The sequence below is a fragment of the Sphaeramia orbicularis genome, chromosome 15 (genome assembly GCF_902148855.1).
Source record: "Sphaeramia orbicularis chromosome 15, fSphaOr1.1, whole genome shotgun sequence".
Taxonomy (NCBI): Eukaryota; Metazoa; Chordata; class Actinopteri; order Kurtiformes; family Apogonidae; genus Sphaeramia; species Sphaeramia orbicularis.
The window spans coordinates 6,905,028-6,922,164 of record NC_043971.1 but is presented as its reverse complement, the minus strand read 5'-3'; the positions used below and the strand labels follow the sequence as shown (position 1 = coordinate 6,922,164).

At 35.9% G+C, this 17,137-nt stretch overlaps 1 protein-coding gene across 1 annotated transcript in view; it reads right to left on the bottom strand.

The window, feature by feature from the left end:
• spmip7 (sperm microtubule inner protein 7) overlaps positions 1-16,826 on the bottom strand; it is a 29,227-nt gene extending 12,401 nt beyond the window's left edge. The window contains exons 1-8 of the mRNA XM_030156600.1: positions 16,436-16,826; positions 14,052-14,140; positions 10,467-10,549; positions 9,980-10,118; positions 5,344-5,411; positions 5,211-5,252; positions 4,728-4,835; positions 4,408-4,518 (exon numbers count right to left, since the gene is read on the bottom strand). Coding sequence (XP_030012460.1) covers positions 4,408-4,518; positions 4,728-4,835; positions 5,211-5,252; positions 5,344-5,411; positions 9,980-10,118; positions 10,467-10,549; positions 14,052-14,140; positions 16,436-16,826 — 1,031 coding nt within the window. The remainder of the gene's footprint in view (positions 1-4,407; positions 4,519-4,727; positions 4,836-5,210; positions 5,253-5,343; positions 5,412-9,979; positions 10,119-10,466; positions 10,550-14,051; positions 14,141-16,435) is intronic.
• Positions 16,827-17,137: the final 311 nt, after the last annotated feature.

The window sequence follows — 17,137 nt, the reverse complement described above, 5'->3', positions numbered from 1 at the left end:
ATAGTTTTGACCCTTATATCTGCTTTGACATAAGTGTTTCCCTACCCTCGAGTTAACCTTCTTGTCATTTTCTCCAAGACTTGTTTTCCAAGACTTCCAATTTACATCCTGTCTGTCTCTGGGAATGACATCCATTGTTCTTTTTTTAATGTGGGCTTTAACATGTTCAATTACAGCAGTTCAACTGACCATTAAGTTACAAACACGCAAAAGAAAGAAAGAAAGAAAGAAAGAAAACATCCAGCCCCTAACATTAAACACCACTTAAATTAAATTCTCTTCAGTAGTTCCCCATGGGAAACATTCAAAATTTTCATTGTTCCTGTGTCTTTAAAAACAAAATTCCAACCACAAGCTGGGTTTAATGTCAACTTCCCTTAAATTCCCTTTTACTTCAGCTCATTTAATAGTGAATTTGGCTTCTCTTATAATGAAATATATATATCAGGTGCATTTGGATTTAGAACTTTTGTTATAATAAAACAGCAAAGATGTGAGCATCTGTGTGCACCTTCATTCTTCATGTAACATTAATTATCAGTTAAGTTGAAAAACTACAGGTGTAAATGTGTTTTTCTGGGATAAACTTTGGATAAATCCCTTCTTCAGGTGTGTTATATAAAGGTGATCAAGCCTTTTGTGGTCTGAATGACACTTAAAAATTTAAATAAACTGCCTGAGGAGATAACACCTGCAACCTCTGTCTTGTCTTTTAAAACACATTAAAAACCTACTTCTTTATGTTTGATGATGTGTTAGTGACATATTTAGCTTTTAGAGTGTTATACTGTACAGTAAATGAATAGGTAACCGTGTTATGGTGATGCTTAAATAAAATCTGTAACACATTCTATTTCTATATGTGTAATGCTGCTCTTCCCAAACGTAGCGTCATCCACTAGGTCCCCTAGTGGCAGCGAAAAATGCATGTTTTAAAATGAAAGAGAAACAGAGTGTCCTTTATTGCTCATATACTCGATCTACAGGGTTTTCTCTCTTGTGCAAACCTGGACCTTAAAATACGATCAGTTTCTAGCTGAGGTAACAATAACTGTGACTTCCGTAATTCCTTCACATTTGATCATGTGAATGAAGTCAGAACAGAAATACACGAAGCCAGAGGAGATACTAAATGTGAATTAAATTAAGATGCATTCAGTAAAGAAAGCTTTAACTGAATAAATTAAACAGATTCTCAGTGTTAGAGCATTTCTTTCCTGACCAAAACCACAGTTTGACACTGGAAAAGTACAACAGTCATATTTGTTTGTGTCTGTTTGCGTCTGATTCTGTTGGTTGTCAGTTATATCTGTAATTTCCCTCCCCTGCTTACTTCTCTAAGGGAATTAAGCCACAAAAATGACTCATCTTGAAGAAGAAGCAATTAATTATGTATGGTTTAAGTTTAGGTCCTACACAGACATCAGATTTATATTTTGTGGTCTCAAACTGAAAGAACTTGGGAACTACTGCTGTAATGCATTACAATACATGAGGGAAAATTCATTATAATGCACATATAATACTGTATAATCATAGTATTAAGCTTATTCAGAATGCCTTATGAAAACTGTGACTCATTAGGAGTCTGGTTTAGACCAGCTCTAAATGTAAAGTGTCATGAGATAACTTTTGTTATGATGTGGTACTATATAAATAAAACTTGATTTGAATATTGGGACAAGTTTTATCACAGGTATTAATTATGAAACTGAAAATAACAATAACCTATAAGATGTCACTATGTTGTAGTTTATTCACTATCCTTGCAAGATTGAAGTGTATCAAAATTTACTTTGCTGCAATGCATGTGAATTATGTTATAACCTATTATTAAAATGCATTACAGTACGATTCGAAGTTTGTGTAAATGTCCTTTGGGAGTTTCAAGTAAAGTGATGAAATCCCTGTTATATACAGTTACTACAGTGACTATAAGAGGTCATATTATTGAAAGAAAAATATGACATCAATGTGACAGCAGCATAAAGCACTGTAAAATATATAATACATTACAAACCGTTTAATGATAAACAACACATACAGTGTATATTCATGATCTATGATAAACAATGGATTAATAAGCATGGTGAATTATCAGAATTGCTCATCATTTTCATTAAAAAGACTATTCAGCACTACAGGTGTATTCTAACACCACATTTTGAAAGTACAAAAACAAAAAAAAATTCAAACATGGGCTGCATAGAATGTGGTAACATAAGGATAATTATCACAATATTGTCATAATGTGAAAAATCACAGAGGTTAAAATTAAATAGTTTATGTAGATTATATCTCCTAAAAAAAAGTCAAACGCGACAAAATAATGTTAATATACCAATTAAAATAGATCTTGATGATTTTAACACATTGTAATATAATAATTAACCTAATGTTCCTCTCTATAGTATTTGTTGTGAGTTGTCTTTCATTTCCAGTGCCATGTGCACTCTGTTTGGTGAAGTCAGTGGAGTGCATTAGAGTGCCCTCCAGTGGTCAGTTGTGAAAATGTCATTTCTGTCCTACTATAAATACATAATCCACAGAATATACAATACAGTGAACTGGATAAAACAGACACATCAGACATTTAATCTGAACATCTCAAAATCACCTCAGTGTGTAAAACTGGATTCACATGTATTTTATGACAAAAACTTGTATCTTTTCAGCATTCAGGTCTTTGTCCAACCTCTGTGTTCTGTTTTAAGACATTTGGATATATATACATTTCATGACAACCTACTTTCTAAGACTGTAGTGAGTGAAGTCTGTGAACACTGATGGTGACCAAAAGTAACTCAGTGAATGTAGGAGGAAGGAGCTAATGGCAGAATGGAGGGAGGAAGTTTATTTAAGTCACTAGAAGTAAACATTTATGATAGAATTATGAAGCATTTCACTCTCTGGCTTCTTCATGACTGGGACTCTCAGACTTCTGAATTTAGGTTTCTGTTCTGAACATTTAATTTATTTCTATAATCAGTGATTTTTTTTTAACAACTGTTCAGCCATTCAGTGCTTTAATTGTTCTTGATTTACTTCATTTAGAGAAAACACATGAACTCACACAGAATTGATATTTCTGAACGTTGACATTTACACTTATTAAATTATTCTGCAGTCTTTACAGTGGTTCTGTGTAGTATTAATATTCCAAACTCTGACCAGCAGAGGGCAGTCTGGTACCAGAACTCAGTTCCATCAAAACCACCAATGAACCAACCCTATGTGTCCACAGACTGTATCAGGCACTGAATAAAGTATAACTCTCATTGTTTACACACACATCTGCTTTTCTTCTTCAAACTAAAACTCATAGATGGTTATTTTAACAGTCACTTAAAATAACACTTATAATCTTCATGTGCTACATCAGCTGATAGTTTACATTATAGCTCTGTTAACTTAGCTCTGTTTTTAGACTGAAAACAGCCACAGTAAAACCACAAATCACCTCTGTTTTCTGTTCGGTTTGTGTTGTCAGTAGCTGAACTAAAGATCTGTTTGAATCCAACAAACATGGTCAGAACTGTCACAGTTTAGTCTGAACCGTGGATCAACAAACAGCAACTTAGCAAAGATAATAACATAACTTTATACTTTCATAAGGCTCATAATCAAACTCACCCATGTAGAAACGCTGCCATTTCAGTATTAAACTCCATTCTTTTTATTTACAGCTGTGTCCAGCGGAAACAACAACAACACTGGTACTAGTTTTTATCACAGACTCTAAAGTTGTTTATCGGTTCTCATCCCATTTGGTCACTGTCTGACGCTCCCTCTAGTGGTCACATAAATCCCCCAGCCTATTGGTATAAATAAATTCAGTTCATATCTCTACAATCCAATACATTAACAACTTCAGAGCTCTTTCTTCTAGGCAATTTAATGTTAATTTACAGTTTTTTTTAATATCTTAAAGTAGAAATATTGCATATAACCCCCATACAAATTCTCCTATTTTAGGTTATGCCTCCATAATTGCAATTTTTCCGGCTGATTGCTGATGTTGGATATTTTGAGCATGCTGAATATTACGTAATTTATATTTATTTTGTTTTTTGATTTAATATGGTTAAAATGGAATCCATTTACTCATACATACTTTTCATAATTTAATTGGTTTTCACTCTAAGTGTTATGTTTGTGTTTATTTCCATTGATATGTGATTTACTTGTGTTCTGATATTTTAATTTTCATTAAAATCATTGGTATATTTGGGTCTTTTTCCTAGTTAATATTAGATCAAATCAAATTAAATTCAGTGTAATTTTGAGATAATTGGTAGCAACAAAAAAAGTTTGTTTTGAGTTTGTACTTATTAGACCAATTTTAGAGATGTGGGTGATGAATGCTGCCTGAATGGCTCCAGAGGAGTCAGAAGTGTTGAGGCTCACCCTGGGGCCCCTGCAGGACTGGATCCAGCTGGGAATAAGACTGCAGCATCAGCAGCAGCAGCAGCGTCAGCATAGACCGCCTTCCCTGTATAACCAGGAATAGTAGTTCGGCTGCCGCAAAGGGAGACAAGAACTCATTATTTATGTAGATCTAATACAGGAGACTGGATATCACAGTGTGAGAGGTGTTTCAGTGGGAGCAGACCCTTAATAATCTGCCCTATTTAACACAGGGAGAAATATGGGAAGTGCAGAAACAGTTCCATGAAGGAGGACACGGCTGTGGTGAGTCACATGGACACAATGGAGGCGTGTCTCACCGTGATGTGGGCGTGTACGGTGGCAGGACGCTCCTCTTCAGGGTCAGCGGGGAGAAGTTTTCATCCATGTTGTCAATGTTGTCCATGTTTTTGGAACCAACAGTGCCCCTATGAACACATGGCAGCACAACTTGGTCTTGGTCTTCAAACAGCTTTCATTTTGAAGGTCTTGGTGGCGTCTTGGAGTACTTTTACTTGGTTTTATCTCAGTCTCGGATAAAGATGTAACAGATTTTACCTAAAGACTAGTCCAGACAGTAATTGTGGGGATGGGACTAAATTGCCTGTACATTGTCAGTTTTTTGTGAAGATCATAATTGTGATTTGGAAAAAAAACAATTAATAAATGCTCATAAAGTTATAAAGCTGATACATATGTAGTGGAAAATAAAACCACATGCAATTTTCTTTCTGGTTTGTAAAATTGTACTGAAAGGATATCTTTCAGATAATGTTGTCAGCATTAATACTGTAAGTACTTACATGTACAGTGGGATTTGCCCTGATCTTGGACATCCACTGCAGCTGAAAAGGAGTAATAGCACGTATTATTTTTAAGAGCTTTATTAATATTACTGCTCGTAAAAAGATAAGAGTATAAGCAATAGAAACTTACAATGATATGGGTTTCCTGGCGTCATTCCTGGATCGAAGCTGCTGCCGATTCCATTCAGCTCCAACAGACTTGGAAAAGGAATGCAGCAGTTTTTATTTAGCAAAATTTATTAGATAACTGCATGAATAAAACTAGAAGGACAGTCAAAGAGGGGAGACCTTTACTAAGGCCAATAGTCCACTCATTCGCTTATTAAACCAGAATCAAATTCACAAATGATAACCTACATTTTACTCTTTTTTTGGTCCATTGGTGCAACTGATTAATGTCACCACCAAGTAACAGAGGTCAATGAGAAAACTGTTCACTGAAAACATACAAGAAACCAACTATAAATGCTGTATTCGAAAGAAAACAGCAATGAAACACCACCATGTATATGAAGACCCGCAGAAAAAGAACAGAACATTATCTGATCAGCGCAGTGGTTCAGTTCAGAAGGAAAAAAATAAAGCAGCTTCAGGTTTTTGTCAAACATCCATCAGCTCTTCAGTTAACAGCTCAAGTAATAGTTTACTGTATGAAATATAACATCTACACTTAATTTCTAACACATGAGGATGGTGAGGATCCAGCTCTTGGATGGAAACATAGATAAATTAACATTTTCTACAGTCAGCTCTCCAATAATTTGCAAGAATTTGTAATACTTTTGGAAAGAAACCGGCTACAGCAATAAATAAATAAATAAATAAAAATAAAAATCCCAACTTCTGCTCTTTATGGATCTCCTCTTAAATTTAATGCTTTCAGTATTCCAGACCTGTCAATCAAAACCCACCCGAGCCCTTGATGTGACTTTAGATCTAATTAACTAAGAAAAACTTGAAGATGGACCAGATCATTTACTAAAGATTCCAAAAACTAAAAAAATTAACAGATGAGCCCAGAATGAGTGCTTGGCTTAGCATTTTTAGAGAGAATTTCAATCAAAGTCTATGGCACAGGGGCATTTGTTTAGTAGCAGCTAGTGGCTGTCTGCGGTATTACACCTCTAGGACACTTCCACCATGGCTTCATTTTGGGGATGAGGTCCTTGCTCCTTGCTCCTTGCTCCTTGATCTTGATACACTGTAACCACCATAAAAATTACTGTTATTTCAGTTTTATGGTGATAAGGTTGACTGATTTATCATATTATACCATAACCAGTGTTATACTAGACTATATATGATACTGGATGAAGTAACCGTGGGGTATGACGTCATTTTGAGGACAGTAATGTGTGATTTGGTCATCATCATGTTTTTGGAGATGGACCCGACTATAACTGTGGCATAAGGAGGGGAAACACCAATGCTAGTTTACTAACTCTGTAAAATGTCAAAGGTAGTGGAAGCGATTAGGCATAAGTACAGCGGAAGCTAAATGAAAGGACCTGTCAATCAAAGTCAAACACAGCAGATAACAGTGCCCTCTATTTGACATGAGATCCTGGGAAAAAAATTGATTTAGCGTTTTTGTAGTGAAGTTCAGCCTAATTCTATGTGAGCCTGTTCTTTCTGAAGCACTGTCTAGTGGTAGTCAGCGGTATTACAGCTCTAAGATACAGTCGCGGAAAAAATTATTAGACCACCCTTGTTTTCTTCAATTTCTTGTTCATTTTAATGCCTGGTACAACTAAAGGTAAATTTGTTCGGACAAATATAACAATAACAACAAAAATAGCTCATAGTAGTTTAATTTCAGAGATGATATCTATCCATTTTCCATGGTTTTCTTGATAATAACCAAAATCACTTCAGTTCGTACATCAATAGCTATGGCATTGTACTGACAAAAACAGTGCTTTTAAACATTCCATGTTTTCTTTTCTGTCTGTTTTAGTCACACGATACACACAGGAGTTAGCACTTCATTGCATAACCGTTGTTTTTGATGACTTTTGATGGTCTAATATTTTTTTCCACGACTGTACTTCCACACTGGCTTCATTTTGGACGTGAGGTTCTTGCTCTCTACACTCTGGTCTCGGTCGTGACTGGATTTTGATTTAGGTCTTACTCACAACATTACTATAGCCCCAAATGAATTGTTTAGCACCCATTAATCATTGGAAAATAATATCAAGCCGGTAAATCTAATAGTTCTGACTAGTCTTTATAAGAACTGGTGGAAAAATGTCAGGATGCTGAAAGAAACTAGTGAAAAACACTCCCATCCTCTGCTCTTTTTTTTATGGATCTGCTCTTAAATTTAATGCTTCCAGTACTCCATTCTGTCCTCTCGTATAACCCCCATAAACTTCGCTAACAGTTTTATGTTTGTTTCAGGTTGACAAATCAATTTCAATGTGTTATCTTGTCTCTCAAAATGCCCCCATGATGCTTCGTGATGCAGCCTCAAGCCCCATGTTTACTGAAGTCCTATGAATGTAGATCTATGTAAAACAGTGTCATCACACATACATTCTCCAACATTCTCCTCTATCCTCCCGACCTGTGTCAGTTATTTCAGACTACATCAGCTTCCTACAACACCTGTTCTGTTGAAAATCCCCAAAACAAAAAGTGCATTTGGTCTGTCATTATTTCAATCTGCTGCAGCTTGGAGATTTGAATGAGCTTCAAAATCACTAAAAATGGGCAATTTTATGTCTTTTATGTCTGAGTCAGCTTTGGAATTTTCTATTATGGACATTCTGACTGATTCGTGCAGGTGTTTTTTGACTGGCTAATGTTTCCCCTGACCTTAGTCTGTTTCATACAGTTATTTCATGCATATTACTTGTTCTTGCAGCTTCTGTCTCATTCCCTACCATATGTTCACTATCCTTGTTCTTTGCATTGTCTACAAGCTATTTGCATGTTGTTTTTTTGTTACCCTGCAAGACTTTTCAATAATTCTTGTTATCACATATAATGCTTGTGGTTGTGTTGAAAATCCTTGAACATGACCTGTTTCTTTTAACCCTTCCCCATTCATTAAACAGTCTTTGCCAGGTTGCCGCTGTAAATTTCATAATTTGTCTGGTAAAAATGTAACAAAAAATTGCAATCTTAGTCATGTGGAAAGAATGCATCACTCTTAGATAAATGAAATGTTTTGCAAGACAAACACAGTTTTGTTATCTCAGCCTATAAGACTATGAGATCACTCCCACTATTTCAATGAGATGATGAAAATTTTCAGTCAGAACATTATGAAAGAGAGGTTAGAAGCCAAAAAACAGCTTATACAACTACCCCCTCTTAAATTTAAGAAGTAAAAAAAATAATAATAATAGGAACAAATCAAAATACAGGCATCAATAAAACATAAGAAAACAAAAAACAATGCAACTTACAGATAGGATCTTACATTTACAAATTTAGATACAATATAGGAAAAATATATGAGACAATATACATTTTCACTAAGTAAAGTTATTTTCAGATATTTTTTAATTATGTTGACTGAAGTAGGGAGAGCAGATTGTTCTGAAAAGATGGTCCTCGACTCATCCATCCCACACATGTACAGACATGTAGGACTTATTAATGCACAAATTCAATATGAGCTTGATGTTTTTCCACAGTTTCAACATTCATTTGCACTATTTTGGCCACTTTAGATCACCATGCTCACTTTTACACCTGTGTAGTATTTTGTTTTTCCAAAACCCTCATATGTGTGTGTGTGTGTGTGTGTGTGTGTATATATATATATATATATATATATATATATATCTTTTCTTGTACTTTGTGTATTATATTTTGTAAGATATCCTCACTTGCATCATAATCAAGACTGCATATATAATTTTATTATGTTCAAATTCAATGTATATAGTAACTATAGTTTTACAGTTTTATTTTCACCCTTTGCTGTGTTTTAACGTTTTTTCTGTCTCATCTCATCTCATTCCATCTCATCTCAGTGAATAGTGATTAACAGAAGGCAAAAGTCTTTTTTTTTGTGGAATAAAAGTAAATATATGAAGAAAACTTCAAAATCTTCTGTCAGGTCATGAGCTGAACTTGTTTATACATGAAGACAAAAGTCTAGTAAATATTCACATTAAAAACTGATCAAAGCTTTGTATTTTTCTGAAAAGAGGAGCAGATCACACTTCTTATTGTTCTCAAAAATGTCTTTCTTATCAGGGAAATCTTCCAGAGATAAGTGGGACAAGTAGCAGCTAAGAAACTATCACAATAGATAATATAGTAATAAATTAAACTGTAATAAAAAGTCAGTGTACAGGATTGATTAGCCAGTGAAGCATGAACAAAGCATCATGAGTCAAGGACAAACCCCTTAAATTTAGGAGCAGATCCATAAAACCGGGGGTGTTTTTCACTCCATTCTACACTGAAAAGCCCTGGGCTGAAAACTCAGAATGGTAACAGTTCAATTAAAATAAATAAAGAAATAAACACATTTGTGGCACAAACTGAAAAAAAGGAGGAAAGAGGAAGTTACTGTGCAGAAAACTCAATGACATTGATTTTCATCTTAAACTGAGAAACATCTTTCTTTCCAGTGTGGAAATATTATTCCTGCAGTGTCATATTTCCTATTTTTCAGCATTTGAATCTAAAATAAAATTATAGTTTCCTTCTGTCAGTTGTGTGAAAAAGTTCCAGCAGGAAAGAGACATGAAGGGAGCTGCAGCCTTGGCTGTGTTTTTCATTGTTTGCCTTCAATGACTCACCTGCCACAGCTGAGGTCTGCTATTGTACCTCCTTGAAGAAGGTCGCTCCGTCACTGGGTCGGCCATTTTCTCCAGGGATGTCGTCGGTGCCTTCAAGCGCCGTGGTAATTTTGTATCCCAACCAACTTCCTCGTAACTCCTACAAGCCAACAGGGATTCAGGGCTATTATACATCCCAAACAAAGCCCTCCAATGTCATCGATTCCCAAACGTTATTTGCTTTAATTTGAATCCTTAAGCAGCCTCCTCCGTTGCTTCTTAAAGTGTATTAGACAGCTTATTAACTGGGGAACCAACTCATTCCAGAGGGTTTTAAGCAAAGCTACAGTTCATCTGCATGATTTTATGGAGCAGCAGTTACCACAACAGGAGTCCCTGTTCTCTGACGGAGCACAAAATCCAATCTATTCATTGTCAGTAAGCCTCAAAATGACTGTCACCTGCACATGATGGATGATGAGTGAAAGTAGGCCAAGTGTGTTCTGACCTCTGAGTTGCAGAAGTGAATCTGAAGCGTCGAACTGCCAGCGTGTTGTCTGTCCACAGCCTCAAATCAGGAGAAAATCCATCCTTAAAGACATTCAAGCTTTCATCATATATCAGTTGTAAAACTGATTCGAAGATCTAAAATGTTTGATGTTTTTTACACTCCTAAGGAAAATGTATTTTGAAACCTGGTGTGGACTTAAATAATGATAACAATCTTCAGTTACAGAGCTCTTTTCAACCTCGGCTTTCTAATGTGCTTCACAAAGGCGACAAAATTTAACAGCAAAGTCATAAAATCACCAGGTTCTGAAAGAAAACACAAGATAATAGGCTATATTATCAGTCTCATCTGCAAGATAAAAAATCAATTTGGTGTGTAAAACCGGTAAAGTGTAAGAAAAGGAAAACATTGTATGGAAATAACAGACTGTTCAAAGGAAATCAGGAAAGGCTCTGCTGTAAAGAAGGGACTTAAAGGAGGTCAGTGACTCAGACTCAGACGACCTGATTTCCACCGGCAGGTCGTTCCAGAGCCTCGGGGCCCGACTACAACGCTCTGTCCACTTTCAGCCGAGCCTCTGGACCAGACAAAAGAGCTCCACAGAGGACGGACAGAGGGCATGGAGAGCCCTTCAGAAAGTAAGGAGCCGAGTCTTAAAAACTAGTGAGGGTTAGGAGATGCAAACAGGTGTGATGTGATTACATTCTTAGTTCTGGTTCAAGCTCTGTGCAATATGGAGTTCATCAACGGAGCAAAATATAGAGAAGTTAAAGTGTTCATTGTGCAGTGAAATGGTTCCTGTCAGTGTTTTACATAAGGTGTTTTAGAATCATTTTACTAGTACATTAATGTATATGGCTATCCTCATAGCATAATTGCCTAAGTCATATTTTTGGCCAAATGTTGAGAACACTGCCAATTCATTTTATGCAGATATCAACATTTCACCAAAGATATGACTTAGGCAATTATGCTATGAGGCTAACGATATGTTTCATTTTACTGCTGCACATATCTCGTCAGGCTGATGTAGTGTTGATGTCCAGCAAGAACCACATAAAGGTAAACATTTCATGAGCTCAGACAAACAGATGCATTTTTATGGGAATGACATGAAAAGAATGGCCTCATATTGAAACATGGGCCTTCTGAGCTACCAATCCCATCCATACATGTAAATAATTGGTGTAACATGCAGTTTATCGTCTTTTCATGGTCATCAGATATATGACCCATTTGGACATTCAGAGGCTCTGTAGTGAACGTGGACACAACATCATCTTCTACAACATTGATTTACCAGTAAAACCCATGTAGTTGGATCAATGACAGTGGATGGAGATGCTGTTTTTTATGTTCCGTTAAAGATATGTACTGCGGAAAAACAGAAGTCCTATACCTATAAGCAATGACAAAATGAAAAGAACTTTATTAATAACCTCAAGAAAATTCAACTGGCAAAGGCTACAGCTCAAAATACATAACAGTAAAATAAAATAGGTATTTAATTCAGTATTTTGGAAAAAAAAAAAAAAACTTCTTAGTTGTCAACTTAAAAAAAAATAAAAATAAATAAATAAATAAATAAATAAATAATATATATATATATATATATATAATTTTAGTGTTTTTTGTTTTTTTGTTTGTTTTTTTCAGAATCATAAATAGAAAGTGTTGATAAATTGGTGTGTGTTAGGAGATGTTTTCATTCATCTGATTTATTGTGTTTCTTTAACCATCTTAAATCACTTATTGTGTCTTCATAAACTTCAGTAAATCAGCATATCCCATTTATCTTTTTTATGTTTTGAGGCTTTCACTGGTGACCCTGAATATAAATCTGCAGAGGTGTCGCCTTTTTTATGTCTTTAAAACTGTTTATGAGCTAAGAAAAACAGGTTTGTTTTTGAGACAGAGTGATAGGGACAAAAAATGATGTAGTGGAATTATTCTGCTATTTTACACCTAAATAAGTGCACAATGACATGTTTAATATTATATGGACATCCACTTTGGAAGCTGCAGTATGTATAAAACATAGTTCATCTTTTCTTCCATTTATAATTTAGTTAATTGGTTAGATTTAAAGTTAGGGTTAAAAGATGATGGTGTGGGATCACAAACTTTCACATCTACCAGTCACAGATTAATTCAGTTTAACATGTATAGTTTGTGTGTTTTGCTTTTTAACATCTCATATATGTTTTTTGATACTGAACCTAAATCTTTTTCAAGCCTTTCAGACCTATAATGCCGACACGTTTACATAGATGCATGGTTTTTACTGGACAGGAAGAGGATCAAAAAGATGTAAAATCAACTAAATCTGTCAGCGAAATGTAAAGAAGTAAAAAGTATGATGTTTGCCTTTAAGGTCAAAGTATAAAGCTGCGTATATAAAATAACAACATAACTTGATTAAACGTTTCCTGATGAAAAAGTCAGAAGACTGTCATACTGAACCAACATGGACGAAGGCCTGTAAAATGGTTCCTGTATTTAACAGTAAGTATGGATCTGGGCTTTCTATTTCTCAGACAATAAAACATCAACACACAGGCTTTATAGCATGTTGCAGAATGCTTAAACTGCTGGAAACCCCCCAAAATGCTTTGCAACAGACTCGATATGATCCAACAGGGAGCCAGCAGATGGCAGGATTTGTTTTGTAATTTTATGGGATAAAATGACACGGATCTGTTTGTCTGTCTTCAGCTGAAGATGGGCTTTAGTCATCACTACAGTAGAGCCAATCATACATGTACAAGCGCTTGTTCTTGGTTTAAGTAGGGTGTTAATTTGGATCGTGAAGATACTTCCAATGATGTCTCATACTTCTAGGATACACATAAGAGTACATCTGTACAGAGCATAAATGTATTCCAATTAAAATTCCTGTTCTTTTTCTGTAAATGAATATATCAAGGCGTGACAAGGATTGCAAGTGTCTAATTTGCAACAGAATGGAAATGAGATAATACAAATTGACAGGGTGTTGTCTTAAAACAGATTTTCTTAAGTGAATCTGAATGAGTTAATCAGACACTCTAATGCAACGTAGGATCAAGCATTTTGTTTCCCACGTTTCCAGACAGGCACAGTGCTAAAAGACAGGCATTAATTAGGCCTCTCTTCACTAACCAACACATTACAGTCTACATACCAAGTGCTGTAAAGCTGCTTCATAATACGTGTGACGGTAATTATGATTACTTCAATTATCAGACTGAGAAATGAAACAATAAAACATGATTATGGTCTCAAAGTGAACACCTGCCCACATAATAGCGGTCTAGAATAATGTGAAATAAAAGGAGGGATGTGTTATCAATTGCTTTTTTGTCATGTAGTATATTATGTTTTGCTGTTAATCATAGTGGAGTTATTTATTCTCATTTTAAATGTTGTGATCAAATTAATGACCACCATTTTTTTCTAACCCGAGAGTTTTACAGCAGCTAACATTGGAAATATCTATCTTGTTAATACTTATGTGCTCAGGGGAAAAGAGGAGAAATATAAACAAAAATGATGTCTGAATTAATGCACTCGAATGGGAAAGGCTACGCAGTGATCACTCACCTGCACTGCAGTGTGTTTGTCAGGAATACTGCCGTACTCCATCCGTGTCCTCGCCGAGTGGGGTTGAACTTGAACAGAACTGGTTGAACCTTGGTGGAACGGAGCAGATACAAAGGTTCTGGGTTACAGGAAATAATGATGACTAATGTAACTAGGAGTGATGTATGAAGTGAGTGTTTTTTATTTATTTTATGGCTGCACATGTTTAACCCATAAAGCAGTGTTTTTCAACCTTGGGTTCAGGACCCCACGTAGGGTCACCTGGAATTCAAATGGGGTTGCTTGAAATTTCTAGCAATTGAAAAAAACAAAAAACAAAAACAACTTACTAATAAAAAAACATATGGTGAGTTGACAGAGACAATCACAACATATAAAAGACATGACAAACTGTGAAGCTGAAACTGAAGCACTCTGGTACTGTTTATCTGTCAAATGTTCATTATGGTCGGTTTAAGATGCTGCAGCTCTTTCATAATTCATAGTTTGAGTTCATGTTTGTTCAGTATTAATTGTCAGCCTTGTAAATCCAAGCTGGACTGACTGTACATATCCTGACCAAGGAAAATAAAATTCTCACTTTGTGCAGTAATCTACACCTGGCTTTTCTGCCTCCATCCATAATAATATATATTATATAGACTAAATGTGGTCTAAAATTAATGTTTATCTGCAGCATAGTATAGAAAACTATTACATGATCAAAACCAAATTAATTTTAGCAAAAAAATGTCTCTGTTTTGAATGTCTGGGGTCGCCAGAAATTTGTGACATTAAAATGAGGTCACGAGCCAAAAAAGGTTGGGAGCCACTGTAATAAACACCCAAACAGCCACTGGCACCAAAAGCATCTACTGAATCACTAATCCTATCAATACATGTAATTGGTGTAAAATATGACTTAGGCAACTATGCTATGAGGCTAACGATATGTTTCATTTTACTGCTGCACATATTTAGTCAGGCTGACGTAGTGTTGATGTCCAGCAAGAACCACATAAAGGTCAACATTTCATGAGCTCAGACAAACAGATGCATTTTTATGGGAATGACATGCAAAGAATGGCCTCATATTGAAACATGGGCCTTCTGAGCTACAAATCCTATCAATACATGTAAATAATTGGTGTAAAATGCAGTTTATCATCTTTTCATGGTCATCAGATATGACCTATTTGGACCTTCAGAGGCTCCGTATTGAACATGGAAACACTGTCATCTTCTACAACACTGATTCACCAGTAAAACCCATGGAGTTGGATCAATGACAGTGGAAGGAGACACTTGTTTTTACGTTCAGTTATTGGTGCTTGAAAAACTAAGTTTTCCTTCCTTTGGAGCTTTCATGAACATCTGCATGATCAGAATATTAAATGAAGGAAAATAATGGATTTTCACTGAAAAATGCACAATTACTGAAGACAATATTATAGAAAATGAAGATAAATCATTTAAGAAAGGTTAAAAAAGACAGAGAAATTTATTTTGGGGCTGCCACAGAAGTACCACTGGGTCTTTATGGGTTAAGGATGAGCTCATTTCACCTACTTTATAAACAGTTTTATCTACAGTGATGCATCATAATGATTATATGTTTGTAACGTCACAAAGAATGTAGTATGATCCAATAATCCTATTAATACATGTAAGTAATTCAGGTAAAATTTCTTTGATATATTTCCTACTTTTTTTACAAATCCAACAGAGGAAATTAGCTTAAGACGGATGGGAATTTCCTCAAACAGCTCATCCCTCAGTTTATCACAAACATTCAGCACATCTGGAAATACATAGTTTTCATTGGATGGGAAAGTGATGAAGAATTGTAACATGAAACATAGATAAAGTTACCATACAAATGCATTGAAGTAAAAATTACATTAATCTATGAAATATCATGTAAAACGAGTATTTACCCAAATAAAATACACAGAAGAGCCATTTTAAGGTCTTTCTTTGTGCAGCGAAAAAATAAATAAATAAATAAATAACTCCAAAGTGTTTAGATTTCCAATCACATAAGAAAAGGAAAGCATGAAAATCTTTGCATTGCGAAGCCAGAACCAGAGAAAGGTTGGTTATTTCTAGTTGAAAATTCTTTCGTTGATTACATGGTTCTAAAATGGAGGCAGATTAATTTTCTGTTCTTGAAATAATCATAATCACACTAAACAGATAAATGACTGATGCTATCAGCTCCAGCCCATATCATTTCCATTAATTTTCTGCTTCTGCAGGCTCCTGCTGTCTGCTCTGTCCAACCTCATCATCTGACCTGCAGTGTTTGATGTTCAGTAAATATTGATGGGTGGGCAAAAAGTCTGTACGTGTATATAGAATCATATGAGGAAATGTCAGCATCTACATGTATGTTGTGTTTTTACCATTGATTCTTGCTCTCAGTGCAGATTCCGGGACCTTCCTCGAGCTCCAGGCCTTGTCCTCGGATAGATCTTCACAGAGGCTACCGTGGGGCCGTGGAGATGTTTGGGGTCTCTCTCTGAAACCTGGAGGGACCCACAGAGCAGAGGCCACATGTGGGATATCAATAAATGTTTGTCGACCTTTAATACCCAGGTTCACCTCTGCTCCGGCGCTCAGGTGCCCACAGCAAGGGTCCAACAGGGGAATGTCACATCGTAACGGAGCTAGGGCCGAGCGCTCAGCAGGTTTCAGTCCATCTCTAACACCGGGTCGACTCAAAGTGTTGTTCAGCCGTCTGATGACGTGCAGCTCTGCAGAAAAAGGCTTGGTCAGGTCCAAACATGCAGCCATTATTCCCACTGAAGCCTGTGTGCGTCCATGTGTGTGTGTTTGACAGGGCAGGTCAGAGCCCTCCTATAGGACATCATGATGCGGTGAGCGCTCGTTGCTGAGAGACTCACTCTGTTTGCTGCTTGGATCACATTTCCAACATGTACAGAGGTCATATGACGTAGCTGTGAAAGAGTGTAGCCTTACAACTCTTGTGTGTGCACATTTATTTTGTAGATATATTGTCATAATGAGCAGAAACCTCGTAAACATCCACTGATATCTATTTTGGATGCCTCACATCAATGATTCACCTCAGGGGACCATTCAAG